Below are 15,689 nucleotides of genomic sequence, written 5' to 3' on the forward strand. Positions count from 1 at the left end.
TTTTATCTGCGGGTTACTCGAGAGCAATCCACTGCGGTTGTTTGTTTTCTGAGCGCTGGATCAGTTACTGGGTCTGCATGCAAGGTGCCCAGTGCTACCTCTGCTCTGTGGTGGCAGCAGTGTGACTTCTCAGATCGGGTTTCCAGAGGATCATACGAATATGTTTAGAAATTGTTTCTGCAAATGATCTCTGATGTCTGGTTGCAATTTGCTGTTTCCACAAAAATTCCTGGCACTGAGCATGTTTGCTTGGATTCTCACTATTGTTTTGGTAAGCATATTCTCTCCCTTGACAGGCCCCTCTTGGCAAATATTTCAAATTCCTGTCTTTCTCTTTTTACACTTTAATGCTTTCCTGATTTTCAGCTGCAACTTTCTATTATTTCTAAGGGCGGCTCGACTTGTGAGCATGTGATGCGGAATTCCTGGGCTCTACACACAGTTCTGCTTTCAGGTTACAGAGGAGTTTCTGGCTAACGGGAGGGAGGGAAGGAATCTCTGACAAACAGAACAACATTTCCAAAGCTCAGTGAAAATAAGAAGTCACACCGCATACAGCGCAGTGGGAGACCTCATTTTTGAATGAACCGAAAAGCTCTCAAAACTACTTTGTTAAAATTCCAAATGGTTACAAACCAAAGATGAATATTTGGGTGATACTGAAGATTCATAACATTTAATCTGGGTAGCATAAGGCAATTCGTGCCATATACGTATCTTGCAGCATCCTGAATTCAATAAAGTCCCTTTAATCCTTCAACTCTGAAGTTCCATCTACTCAGTTCATGGCAAGGAGTTACCACCAGAATACTCAGCAGCTCAGTTATAATGCTGGGGAACCAGCTGGCTAAAGTCACCAGGCCAGCGTGCTGGGCTTCCAAATACAGAACCTTTATGGAAAGGGTCAATAGAAACAAAAACAAACCAAAACCAAAAAATCTGGCTCTACTCAAGAGTTTGGTGCAAATGCTGTGATTAAGAAGAGCACGAGTAAGAAAGAAGGTAAATGCTATGGAAGGAGTAGAGCTGAGAAGAGGAACCAAGCCATTATAGGCTGACAAGGGCATCTGAAGAGATGAGACCAAGAGCCACAAAATAGGTGGGTAAGGGGAATTGCTAATGCCCTTGTGGGCACATGTGGAAACAGGCATGTGTAGTCCCTGTGCCGCAGATCTGCATCTCGTGTGTGCGTTGATTGCTGTGTATACAGAGCTTCGCTGACTGAGTGCCAGGGGCTGAAGGCAGGTTCAAATTTGGGAGACATGTATGTTTAATTAAAAAAACGTGATCATGTTTTGATAAAAATAATGACATTACCGTGGCTCTTACAGAAGGGATTTCCTGGTTGTTTCACTAGCTCTGCTGTGCATCTTTGAGAAAATCAGTGGCATGGCTTAATGCTGCAGTTTGCCCTCCTTGACAGGTACACACTAATATTAATCTCTCAGTGCACTGTGATTTAAAGCGGTATTTTCTATAAAGGTCATGTTCCTTTAAACAAATGCAGCCTGTTGTTTTGATGAATAGCTCTTAGCTTTCCTTAAGAGACTCTTGTCCAAAATCTGTTATATTGTTCTTAAACATTTGAATTAGAAACAATTGGTCTGGCTTTGATTCTTCTCTGAATGTGCAGATTGCTAAAAGCTGTAATCTCTTTAATCTGTTTGCTGAGGGCTGAGGCACATTAACTTGTTTCCACTTGTTCCTAGCTGGCTGGTGTTAGGACCCAGAAAAGAGACAGCAGCAACGTGATATAAATAGAGTACCAGAATGGGACAAAGTTTGAGGAGAAAGCATGACATCACTCAGACTTGCTCTCCACCCAAAAAGATCTGGGATGGAGGTGCAAACGTGAGCTGGACAAGCGAGGAGTTAGCAAGTCTTTTCAGTTCATTTCCCAGGCAGAGTGAGAGCTCACAACACGCTTTATGCGCTATAAGGAAGTACATTTACTTGCTAGCAAAACCAAAACTGCCTTCGGATCTCTGACAACGTGAAAGTAATTGAAAGGAAAAGACAACCATAGGAAGAAAGTTGAAAACAAGATCTTTTCTTTTTTGGCACAGAGTCTAACAGAAATATTTGACTTCTTTCCACGGGACGGTACAACTTTCGGATCTGATGCACGTTGCTTTCAATTTTTTCCATAATCACAGTAATTTATTTATGGTTAAATGAAGAGATCAAAGCGTGAAGCGAGGAAATACTACTTAAAGGGTCGGAAGGATATTTTACCATCACTGGAGGAACAGACTTCTTGAACCCACACGGAAAATGTCCCTTTTAATACCAAAAGTAGCTGAGGAAAACTTATGATTGAAATCTAGCAGGAATTCGATCTCAGTTGAACTCCTAACCTTAAACAGACGATGAAGAATTTATTATCTCTGCTTTGCTGTCATTATTCTTTGCTGATTTTATTTCAGTTCAAACATCAGGTAATGTTCTGAATACGGTCGGCACTGACGTATATTTGGATTCCTCTTAGCAAGTTTTGCCTCACCATGTCTCATTATAAAATGTTTTATGTGCAGGTGCATGGGAACTATTCCCAGCTACTCGAACATCCAGGTAAGGAATGTTTTACTTATATTTTATTACACTGTGCTTTTATAAATGCATGTGTGCTATACATTGCTTTCTTGCTTTATATTTTCCATTGGTTTAGTAGCTCCAAGTATCAGTGATCCCACATTTGAATGTCAGCTTTTTAGTACAAATACAATAGATTGAATTATCAAAGTATCAGACTGTCCTGGCAGTACAAATAGCCTATCTGCTAAACATCTGTATAGAAGCATGTTTGAAGAAAAATGGCTCGTATTCGATAGGGAATCTCCCTATACAGTGCTTATTATTACCTTTTACAGCATGCTTTCTGAACTGGATTTCTACACAGGCTGTTTTTCTCTCTTGGTGTTCAATATTATAATTCTTTGATTTACAGTTAGATGTGCTGGTTTGTGTACTTTGCTGCAGCATCAAGTGACCTACCCTCCTCCTGACCATCACACTCCAGTTAAAATCAGTTCTAGAGTGTTTTAGAGATCTCTCATCTGTTTTCAATGCAGATAGTCTCACTCAAAGCTTATTTGGGGTCTGTGTGTGTAACTGCTTGAATCCTTCTGTTTATATAAATAGTATAACATCAAGCCTCATGGTGGTGTACAAGTACAGTTTTACTGCTTTACAATTCATGCATTGCTTCATGCTGTCAAGTTTCCACAATATATAATTACGCTCAAAATAAAATACAGTGTGATGCAGAGAGTTGTGTTGTCTGCTACTGCAGTAACTTCAGACCAGTTATTCATTCAAACTAAGAAATACCATCTCTTTTCCTATCGATAAGGATGACAGACTTCTGGCCAGTAGAACCAGTAAGGGAGAAAAGGTCTCCCTCAGTGAGATGGGGCAAGCTATATGACATTCGTTTGTAGCACAATCTCTATGGGGGTATGTAGCTGAGAGCAATGTCTTCTGAATTTGTAGAGGCTGTAATCAATTCAGAAGCGCTTTTGGCCCAATCGTCGTTATCTACTGAGAGACCTTTACACACATAAGCTGAATTCAAAGCAATAGGTATTTGTTTTCAGAAGTTTTCTTAAGGCTGACTGGCTGCAAGTGGGATAGCAGCATGGCTTTATATAGTTCAGAACTGGCAGCTAGGAAGGTCACTGGTGTGCCGCATGGCTCTCAGCAATTCATTTCTTTGCTGCATCTCTGGTTGCTTTCCCATATTCTTTGCCCTTTTTCCTAGTCTGAAAATGTAAGGCTCTTAGGAGCTTCTCCTTCGGAATCTGTTTGATACCAACTGCTCTACTGCCATTAATAAAGCTCTCATGCCATATCAAGATACAGTTTCTGGTATCACTTCATTTCTTTCTAGAGACTTTTCTTGCTTGCCTATTTTCCTCTGTTTTGCTCTATTTTTCTAACATTTCTGTTTATTTCTGTAAATGTATTTCTGTTAATTTCTGTAAACGTTATTGGAAGCTAGAGTTATTTGCAGATAAGCACACTGTGAAACAGCAGGCACGTTCTGTGCTCTGCAAAATAGACATTTTGAGGGTTGTATGGAGGTCCTTCAGCACAGGTTGCCTATGTTGATTCTCTTAATATCACAGGAATTCATCACTTTAGTTTCTTTTGCAAGAGCTAGAATGTTCTCTTTGAAGACAGAACTGAGCACATACCCAGATTTAGCTTATGTAAATGAAAGCTTGTTCCTACACCCTCCTTCCTCAGCATGCCTTTCCACACACAGCTCAGTTGACTTGAACTGCCTGGAATTCTCAGATTTGGCTTTGTGCATGCTTATTCTTTGCCATTATTCTTCTACCTTGCCAGTAGCTCCCTCCTTTCATTAGCAACTATGCTTTTCTTTGTATTTTTCAAGCATCCAAAGGAAATGTCACCACAGAACCTCCTCCATTTCTCTAAACACATCCCTATCTCATCTATTCACACTCATGTTCCCTTTGTGTGGGAAAACCTCTATGTCAACAGCAAACACTCCTAGTTAGGTTGGCCAATTGTAGTTTCTGATCAATTAGGAACAGTCTGTTAGGTATCTTTGGTACTATTCCATTTGGAAGGGAATCAGAGTAGTTCATTCATTCTCACAAAATCAAAGCTTCATATAGTTTTGTGCCTTCACATCTATGACTGTTTACTGTGATGTCTAGGAATTCTGTCAGTTTTGTGCTCTCATTCAGTCTCAGGTTCCTATCCACATTGCAGCTCTGAAACTATACTATGAGGATGAGACATCACAAGAGTTCATAGCTCCTTGGTTTGGACTAGAAAGTCCATATCTTCCTACATTATTATTGCTATACCTTTAGAATGGACGTCACATTAACACAAAATCTGATTGCATTGGACAGCCCAGTTCTGCTCAGGTTTGAGTAGTCACAGCTCCTAAAATCTGTTCTTACTCACATCAATTGGGCTTTACAGCTAAATCTGCCAGTCCAAACCAGCAGATGTTCTGCTTTTGTCAGCATTTCTGGTGCTAAGGAGGATGCTTAGGAAAACAAAGGCCACAAACACCCCCCCCCACCGTGTAGCTGAGCAATCTAGAACTGCTTCTCTTAGGGAAGATAAAATTCCTTCCATTAAAGCATATATTTCTGCTAAATGCTCAGTCACTGTGTGCATTACCTGGAGACATCAAGTTTGATTTATATTATATATCTTGTTTTAATTGACCTCTTGACCTCCTCTATTGTTCTTCTTTGTGGAAACTTGCTAAACTAAGGTCCAAGAAAGGAATATAACACCTTCTTCATCTGTTTCTTTGAAAGGGTTCAAAGTTTTTTCATCAGCTTCCCATTACTGGCCGCTGGAAGACGTGGATGGAATTCATGAGTTTCGGGATACGAATGGAGGTAGACAAAGGATTCATTGACAGTGGCAATAACATAAGTAACATAAGTATTTGTGCAGTCTGTAAGTAGACAGCAAGCAGGAGAAATGAGAGCAGTCAGCTTTTTTACCGCAACAGCCGAGACTTTAAGTTAATGTTTCTGCAATGTTTCCAAGTCCAAGTGAGATTATATTTGAGAGCTGATTTTTGCAGAGTATTCTCAGACATTCTGCGGGCTGTCTATGCATTGTTAAGGTTATAAAGAGAAATTTTTCACGATCCAGAGAGTCACTGAAACAACATGGTTATTAGCTGACTTCGTACATGCATAACATGCACTAAATAAGCTCAGCAACTGAGATCTTGGCTATGCCAGCAGTGAAAATGCCTGGTTCTTTTTAACTCCATGTTAAGTAGTTCAATGCCTAAACCCTACAGGCATTTTTGAAAATCACATTTAGTGTCCATAGAAAGAGAAGCACAAGGCTCTTATCTGTATACTTCTTAATCATTTCTATATTTCTGATACTTCTTTAAAAGCCCTATTATAGCAGTTGTTGCTCTGTGTGTTTGGGCTTTTTTTCCCCCCAGTTGAGCAAATTCTTGAAAGACTTGGTAAAGCAAAAGGGAAGAGTCAGCTGTCAGAACTGCCAGAACTCAGAAGAAATGATATTAGAACGGTTGGTTTCAGCAGTTTTCTGCTTTTGATGTTCTGAAAATAGGAGATGATTTCCCAGGGATGTGCAAGTGATGTAACTGATGGAGTTTTGGCAGAACCACAACATCCCACTGCTGCATTATGAGCCTGTAGGGTCACACCTTTCAGGAACAATTTTCAGCTATACTCTGCTCCCTTCTGAGGCTCAAAAGCCCCTTAGTAGTTTCCATATTAGAACTGTTTTCCCTTGAGACTTTATAGTCAGTTGCAAGTTGGGTTGATATTCATACATATATATCCCCAGCACTTACCACACTGTGCTGACATCCTTGGCCATTGAGCTAAACTTTTGTACCAGTGAAGAACAGCTGCAGCACTATCAGTGCAGTGGCCATTGTATTCTTATACAGAAATATGACAGCAAGAGATTTAAACAAGAATTTAAACTTGTTAAATCTCATCATTGCAGCAAAAATCAGAAATCTTTTTAGTGGTAGCGTGGAAGAGTGAAATTAGGATATATGAAGTTCCTGATCCCACAAAGAAGACTAAGACTGGCTTACATGAATAGCTGTCTTTGAATCCTGTTATGTGTTAAATAACATTACAAATGAGCCTGCTGTATGATCCTGTTGGGGAAAGGAAACAAAAAAAAGGAGATTTGGAGGACTTTGTCTCAATATGTGGTGGCCAAAAATCTTTTTCTCTGCAGTCCAATTCTTTTTTACAACTGCCTACAGGAGAAGTTTTATGTATCTCTCTGATGTTTGAATTCAATACACAAGAAAAGTTTAATTGTTGCAATCTAATGCAGGTAACAATTTGCCAGGTTTTGATACCATTCTGATTAAACAACTCTTCTATTATGCCGGTCTTGTTTTTTCCCACTCATCATAATTTCATGCAATTATTTTCATTCCATGTTTCCTCTCTTAAACACTTGAAGCATCATAGTCTGTCCGTCACGTTAATCCATTTTATTTGTTGAAGTCATTGTGTGTGAAGCCAGATTTATATCTCTCAATGTATTTGTGTTGTACGAGGCAGTGTCAGTAAATTATTTTTTCAGTTATCTCAGAAATAAAAGCAGTAAAAGGAATTGAAGGGAAACATCCAACTTGAAAAACATCAAATAAAAGAATGTGGCCATGTCCAGGTTTTCACCTCACCCCTGGTTTGCCACACATTTTCTTGAGGGATTTTATATTTTTGAGCACTCAATGATTTTTTTCCCCCCCTGTGAGCCCAGATGGTCTAAATCCCAAATCAGTACATCTATTTACTTACACAGGCTCTCCATCAAGCTCTGTTTACCCACCCAGGGTAAACAATTAGTGTGAAAGATACTCTTGAATTATCAAAATGGGGAGGGGAAAAAAAAATATATTGTTAGATACCTAAATTAACTTGATAGCTCCCAGAACTATACAGGTGGAATGGCTCTAGATACAAACAAGTGCTGCTGCTGTCGTTTCAGACCTGACAGTCTATTTGTCAATGGCTGTCCATGTCCCATAAGGTTTTGAATATCTCCAAGGATGGAGACACAACAATTCCTCTGAGCAAGCTACTCCAGCACCTGATCCTTGTAATCTTTCATTAAAACATTTACAGATAAAAAGTATACGTTTAAATGGCATTTCCCATGTTTCAACTTGTTCCCATAGATTCTTATCTATTCACTAGATACCACTGAGGAGGGTCTGGCATTACCCCCGATGCTCCAATCCCTTCATCATCTTTGTGGCCCTTCATGGGACTTGCTCCAATATATCCATGTATCTCAAGCACTGGGGAAATCCAGAAGTGAACATGTGATTTGAGTCACCATAACTTTTTCACCACATAATGATGTTTGAAATAAGGAGAGTTTATGACTGACCTGATTGTATTCAGAGCCCTTCACCAAGTGCAGTAGTATTGTTGTATTTTTCCTCTTGTATTCCTGCAAGGAAGAAAAATGGTCTCAGTGATACTATATTTAAATTGTGTAGTAAAGGGACACAGCATTCACATACATATTGTTGGTGAGACATGGTTATATGACAGTTTAAAGGCCACTGCCCAACATTTATGATCTAAGTTGAGAGATATGAACTGGTCAAATCGTTACTATTGTGTTTATTCATTGTTTTTCTTATTTGCTTATTTTTTTTGTTGTTTCACCCAGCTCTAAGAATCCACAACTTCACTGTGCTTCCTTCCCATAACTCTACCTTTGTATATACCAATGACTCTGCCTACTCTAACTTCTCTGCAACTGTAGGTGAGGATTTACATTTTTTTGTTGTTGTGCATTTGTCAGGCTTGGAGGGTTCTTGGAACACTGTACTCAAAGTTGAGTTTTGGTTCAGTTGCTCAGTAAAGATCTATATTTACATTCACGAAAACTGAAAAGCTATTGCTAAAACGTTACCAGAATTACTCTGAATTACTAGAAATGGCATCCCCTCAATAAACAGTGCATGGAAGATCTCAAGTCCCAAGTAGCTCTCAAAAGCCTAAAATATTTTTTCTTACTTGGTGTACTGGGAAACAGATGACATTTCAATGAATCACGTCAGAACAAATGCTTATCTATTTTTTTCTTTTAACCTTGACATAAAAAAAACCCACAAAAAAACCTATTTGTCATCACTTCATACTCATTTTTTAAAGGACACATTAAGAAAGGCAAATGCAAGTCAATTTGCAAGCCCTGGAAGTAATCTTGTCAATTATTACATGTTGAATTAACATATTAATAATGATAATTAAGCTAGCACAAATCTTAGATATGTAGTCTTTTAATGACTCTTTTTCCCCCCCCATCAACGTGGTAGCACATTAAAGAACAGAAAATGACAGCACTTTATGCAGAAACCTGACAGACTGGAAACTAAATGAATGTAACCAAAGTCACTTGCAGAAGTCACTTGAGGTTTATACTTGTGCAGTTGACATCTGACCTGTTGTCCACTTAAAGATTAAGTATCAGCTCACATCTAGTCATTGGAAAATCTAATGTAAGGAGAAGGATGAAAATGGTAGAACAGTCATTTGGATGCTACGAAGCCTATATTAGAATGATAAACCCACTGTTTTTCTGTCTGGAGAAGCAAACTCTATAATGAATGTCAAATGACCCCAATCCCTTCCAGTCCTCATTTATCTGCTTTACAGAACTTCTGCATAGTTGTCATGTAGTAAGATGCATTCGGTACGAACATTAAAACGGCAAAGAAAATGCAGTGGAAACAGGGATGCAATACTTTATGGTATTTATTCTGTCTGGATTAATATTCATCTGTTTTGATGACTCCTTGCTTACCCCTATGGTGTATTAGACCATTTTGTGAGCTTCTTATTTCCATTACAATCTCATTCAAATATCAAGCAGCACCTAACTGATGATTCCTGCACTTCAGAGAAGATACCTCCTCATTGCTGATGTTTCCTTTTGTATGGGAAATTGGTAATCACAGCCTGAACCTCTGATTAATCAGCTGAGGCAAGTGTTGGGTCAGCTGTGGGAGCACAGGTTATTGTCACTGTACACCCTTACAGCAGCTCTTTCCCTAAGACTTATTTTTTTGTCAGAAGAAGTTACAGAGAAGGGTTTTAAAACCCAGGTACTGAATCTTCAAAACCACTGCAGAACTCCTATTGCAACCAGCTGGACTCCCAGATCTCAGTGAGGTTTCCTATGGTAAATGTGTGTCAGGCTTTTTGAAGTATTCGGATGCCTCGCATGATTTGGTTATTAGGGAATGAATAAACAGTGCTTTTTGAAGCAGAGAACACAAGTTAATTCACAAAATAAATAATCACTGTCCATGTTAGACAAAGGAGTAGATTTATGAGTCATATACGGTGTCATTCATACCAAAACATGTTCAAAAAAGATATTTTCATGTCTTTTAAATATAGACTGTCAAGTATACTTATATATGTACAATGGAAAGCGGATTTTGATCACAAAACTTTCCTTTTGATAAATGAAAAAAATATAACAACACAGAACCAACCAACAGCAACAAAGAAAACTGTAGGTGAAAAAAGATTAAGGAATTGTACAAACCTGCTAAGTCTTACTTTTCCTTTAGACATTGTAGAAGGAATGGTGAACAAAGGAATTTACGTTACTGAAAAGAAAGGAGTTACCTTCCTCTTCTTTGGAAGATATCAAAACTCTTGCATTAGTAACCCAGAAGTTTGTGGACCTGAAGGTTAGTAAACTAATCTATTAATATTATCTTTTGTTATCAACTGATGTAATTCAATAATAATGTAATTAACCCTCTAATGAAATGTAATGAATCCTCTAAAATTCTAGCTTGACACTTTTCTTCATTGGCTGGTAAAACAATTGAGTGGTGATTGATGAAAATGCATGTAATGCAATGAAAAGCACAGCAACAACAGCATAGCAGGGTGGTCCTAAGTTGCAGTAAGTGAGGGTTTGCTCAAACAGAACAGTCATGGGCACAGAAATAAAGGAAAGACACTGCGTACCTTCAGAAGGCCTCGGGCAAACTTATTTCTGGAGACAATTATTTAAAGTTTCTGGTTTCTTGGAATCCATTTGTCCATACCCACAGGTACCTAAATCTCTTCCATCTGTTCTCTTCCCTTCCTTCTTTTTGGGTAAGGATCACAAAATGACTGGTGTTACAATGGTGCACCGATCAGATTATATAAGAACATTAGAACTGCGTGCAACTATCAACATTAGCATAAACCAGTCACTATCAATACCTTCACTAGAGACTCAAAATTTAGCCAAAGTAAAAACCCAGAACTTACTACCACTGCTTCCATACATGACCTCCAGAAGTCCCTAAGCTTAAACACTGTTGCTAACACTGAATTTTCTTGCTTTTATTGATTTAAGCCATTCTTCAAATGTGAAATAGGATTCCTGTGTTTTTTTTAGCTATGCATTAACTTTCTAAGAAAGAATGAGAAACTCAGAGAGAAGATACCTTTTCTATTACATGAGAGCACTGGAAAAGAGAATTCATCATCCCACTGCAGACATACTGTCAGATACACACAGTATCCTCCAATATGTTTTTTCATATCACTAGGAAGTAAAAAATATCTGCAAGTCATATTATTTCTACATCCATAGTATATTGTAATATTCAGAATAATCTGTTTTTATAGCACAAGAACATTCTTTCAGCACAATGAGAAGTTACTTTAGTGTTCACTTTGTCAGCACCTCATGAAGTTACTCGAGCATCATAAAGCACAGCGAAGGTGGAAGATTTTCATTAAAAATCCACTCTTGCTTCCTTCCATCAGGAGTAACGTTTTCCTTTTTCTGGAAGACTCAAGACCAGCAGACAAAGTTTCCTCCTGCCTCTGGTGGTCAAGTGATTTCCAGTGGCTTCAAAATCTGTTCAAGTGAAGGTGAAGGTTCGGTAGAATTTTACACCCGTGGGAATGCAATGATGAAGTGGAAAGCAAGTTTTAGTCCACCAGGTCAGTTTAACACATTTTTATTTTTATTTATTTTTTTAAAAAATTTCATTCATTTCTTTATGAAATTATGAAATTTCATTGTTCTTGTAGTGAGATGTCACGGCACAAGCACATCTTCAGGAAAATGTAGGCATAAAATTAGCTTAGTGTGGGTTATTCAATCCAATTAAAAATGTTTTCAGCCTTTGAACTGTAACAAAGGAAGTGTGGCAGCTTTAATTAGTCTGTATGTCTGCTCTCCAGTTCTTGCGGTCTTTATGAAGTTCTGAATTGAATTTTGGGACAGTATTGAAGAGACTTCAAGCCTTGGCCAATAGTATTTAGCAAGTGTAATTTATGGAACTGCAGAGAGCCTCAGTAAGAGTTCAGACAAAAGCTAACAGGCGTTCTGCCAAAGTATGGGCTTCCCCATGTGTATAAAGATTAATATAAATGACATCAGCATTCCATAATTCACTTTTAGCACTTCCTATGCAGCTCTATAGCATTGCACAAGTCAGCAAAAACTTACAGAATAGGTGAGGCTCCAAATGGAAATGATTCATAGATTTTTGCTGTGACTTACTGTTTTGTAGGTCCTTACTGGACTCACATTCTCTTCACTTGGAAATCAAGAGAAGGATTGAAGGTCTACGTCAATGGAACTCTAAGCACAACTGATCCAGATGGGAAAGTTTTCTATGATTATGGAGACCCCAGTGCAAATCTGCTGACTGGAACAGAAGGGGATCAAACGAAGCGCTACGTGAATGGAGCATTTGATGAATTCATTATATGGGAAAGGGCACTCACCCCCAATGAAATTGAGCAGTACTTTACAGCTGCTATTGGTGAGTATGTGCACTCTTACTGCCATAAGTCATGTTCTGTGAAGATACTGTCTTACAAATGATTACTGCATAGGATTTGTATTCATATCTTCCAGCTATTTAATGTAGTTTTTTTCAGAGGCAGAACAAAAGCAGTTATGAAAGGCACTGAAACATTCAGCTGCCTTTGGCTATGCAGTGTTTTCATCTGGGCTTCTATTTCCTTGAAAATGTAAAAAAAGTTTACCAAGATCAGAAGTCTGCAGCCATTTTTACATCCCCTGGGATCAAGTGAAGAAGAGCAATAATTAGTCTTGAGGCAGAACGCTATTAAGAAATATTGACTCCAGATTTCTAACACTCTTGTGTAATCTTAGAGAGAACTCAGCGTATTCCAACAGATGTGGATAATAACGCTTATCTCTCCAGTTCCTGGAACAACAAAGATTTAGTAACTCACGTAGGTTTGTGAACTAAACCAGAGAGATACGAGCTAAAACTTAATATAAATTAAAAAAAAAGAATCAGGATTTGAACAAAAATGTAGAAGACAGTGGCCAGAAATATGTCAGCCATGCTACAGATATTCATAATAAATCTTCAGTACAAGAAGGGCTGTTGCTATCAGGTGTTCATGTGTGAGCAGCAATCAGAAAATGTCCCTCTCAGGAATAAAGCTGTGGGGCATCTGGAACATTTGGCTTCATTGGTGGCTTCTTTATTTTCATTAATTCTTATTAGGTTACTGAGAGCTAACACAGTTACTCTCAATTACTCGTGTGCTTTTAAACCCATGGGAGTGATTTTCACAATGGACATTCATTGAGTAGCACAGCACAGGTGCAAACCTGTAAATGAGAATGTGTGCATTTGTGACATCCAGGTTTGATAATGGCAAGTAACTTACATATGTAATACATTAGGAAAAATACAGAACAGATAAAGTAGAGTTGAAACCACTGAAAAGAAAACCCTATATCTGGTGTATAATGAAGCAGACCATGTGCTGTGCAACACAAAAGACAGAAATCATGCTCGAGTTTTATGCTTTATGAAGGGATTCTTACAGACGTCTTCAAACATTCTCAGATAATTCATTTAAGGTAGGAAATAGTACAAATTTTTATTCCATGTTTGAAAATCTAAATAAATACATTAAAATGTTTTATTAAGTTTATAATGTTTCGGTCGTGTTGGAAACACAGTTCTAGCATCTGACTGTTTTATCTTTCACAACGACCTGGGGTTACCACAACAGAATCCAACTCAAAGACGCCATAAAACACATTCCTTGATTTAGGGCAGAATGCTACGCTGCTAAATTCAAGTGCAATAGGTGCTTTCAAGTTAACCCAACCATCCATACGTGTTTAGAGAAGTACCATGTGTATGAAGTCTAAATTTTTGAAGAGTTTTTCATTGATTTTTGAGTTTTTATTACAGACTTTCTGAATTTGCACTATTTTATTTGCCACTCAAATGATTTAGTCTCAAGACATAAATACTTATTTGGACAACATTAGCATTTGGAAACCATGGTTGATGGTATTCTGATTGTTTTCAATGTCTGCATCTTCTCAGTCCCTGTACTGAATAATCTTATATATAGAAATATAACTAGGCCACACAGGAACTTGCCAGAAGTGCCCACAGTATGTTTTTTGTTCTTGATAAGATATGGAGATTTTTAAAGTTATTTTTTCCTAAACAAATTTAACTCCTTTCTGTATGAATTTTCTCTAGGTGTGCAATTTTTGCTCTCTTCAACCCTTTCATGGTCTACGATGACAACTACCCCAAAACCTGTGGTAAGACAGTCCTCATAATTCTCTTCTAAAATATCAGAGTTTGTTATTAATACAGAATTACTGGCCTACATTTTACAGTAATGAACAAACAAACCTGTACATGTAAATTCTGAGTATCCTATCTGTTTGTTCACATGCTTTCCTTTTTCCCTTGGTCTACATAACTTCCTGTGTGTAATCACAGCAGTCTGCTATGCCTCAAAATACAGAAAAAAACACAGGAATAATAAATAAACAAAAAAACAACCCTCCACCCCCAGTACCAGGTTCTGTTGTGTGCTAGGAAGAGAAATGTTCAACCCAGACATTATGGCCTGGGAAATGCTTATGAGTAGCCCCAAGGTTGCATCGCTTAGAAATGCTACAATGATTCCTGGAGAGCTGAAAACTGTCCCTTAGCTCCCTTTTGGGCTAACATCACAAATGGCACCTGCTGTTTGGAATGAGCTGGTGAGTTATATCTCTCTCTTGCAGCTGTCTACAAATGCCTATCATCCCATCATAACTAATCTAACCAAAGAGAGAGGCAACTTCCACTCCTCTGACATCCTGCTGGAATACCTGGAGAACGTCTCATTCAGCTTGCCCAACAAATCCTTGTCAGAAAATACTGCTCTAAGCCTGACAGAGGTAAACCTCTAAAATCTGTGTGTGCATCCAGATAACACTCAAATTTCCCCAGCAGGCAGAATATGGAATGCAACTACAAAGTTATTGCAGATTGCAGAGTACGTGTATGAAGTAAGCAGCAGCTGTTATAGAGAACAGCAGACAGTGAGCTTCAACCAGAGAGAACAGTTCATTAGTTCTTGGGGATGTTATTTAATGCTTGGGTTTCATAGATATTTGGAATCATGACTGAACATTAAAGATTTAGTTGAAAAGAAAATAGAAAAGAAGAAAAGAATTTCTAATTAATTTTTCAGCTGTGTGTTCAGTGTATGACATACATACTATAGGGCATTTTCTGCAGTCTGTACTGATGACAAGGGGCCCTTTTTGCTAACATCAAGTTCACCTTCTGTAAAATGATGGGCAGCAAATTCCCTGATTTCAGCAGGCTAAAAAACTATTATTGTAACTATCAGCTCTGGCCTTACCAGGGATTGTTTCTTTAAGCCTGTGGGTAATACCAGGGTGATGAGGATTATTTACTTGGACCAACAGTATAAATCAGTGCTTCTAAAACCACACAGGCAGCTTCTGATGGATTGTGTTAAAGGTTTAACATTTGCAAAATGTAAAGCTTGTCCTTTGTGAATCACAACTTAATACAGAGCAAAAATCTCTCTAAAAATCTCTAATTCATTGTTTCCTTTGTTTTGCTGAAAATTCTGTGTGGGCTCTAATTTGAAAATGGAACCTGTCAGATGTCACACCTGCTGCCCACATCATTTCAGTTGTGACTTGGTTGCTCATTCTATCTGTTGCTTTGTGTGTTGCGAAAGTAATGTGCAGACAGAAATGTGGGACGTGATTATCCTTAGCAAATCTGTTTTGGGAAATAAACATCAGAGTTCTGTTCATACACACAGACTGTGTCACTTGTCTGACTGATAGTTAGGCTCAGTCTT

General features: G+C 38.2%; 1 protein-coding gene across 1 annotated transcript in view; it reads left to right on the forward strand.

Annotated features, from left to right (window-relative positions):
• Window positions 1-1,810: 1,810 nt before the first annotated feature.
• The window catches only part of ADGRD1 (adhesion G protein-coupled receptor D1), a 110,744-nt gene continuing 96,865 nt past the window's right edge, over window positions 1,811-15,689 (forward strand). The window contains exons 1-8 of the mRNA XM_072351036.1: window positions 1,811-2,438; window positions 2,535-2,571; window positions 5,310-5,393; window positions 10,115-10,237; window positions 11,319-11,498; window positions 12,074-12,328; window positions 14,051-14,115; window positions 14,590-14,745. Coding sequence (XP_072207137.1) covers window positions 2,370-2,438; window positions 2,535-2,571; window positions 5,310-5,393; window positions 10,115-10,237; window positions 11,319-11,498; window positions 12,074-12,328; window positions 14,051-14,115; window positions 14,590-14,745 — 969 coding nt within the window. The 5' untranslated portion in view covers window positions 1,811-2,369. The remainder of the gene's footprint in view (window positions 2,439-2,534; window positions 2,572-5,309; window positions 5,394-10,114; window positions 10,238-11,318; window positions 11,499-12,073; window positions 12,329-14,050; window positions 14,116-14,589; window positions 14,746-15,689) is intronic.

This window comes from Excalfactoria chinensis, chromosome 16, assembly GCF_039878825.1.
Source record: "Excalfactoria chinensis isolate bCotChi1 chromosome 16, bCotChi1.hap2, whole genome shotgun sequence".
In the NCBI taxonomy this organism is placed as follows: domain Eukaryota; kingdom Metazoa; phylum Chordata; class Aves; order Galliformes; family Phasianidae; genus Excalfactoria; species Excalfactoria chinensis.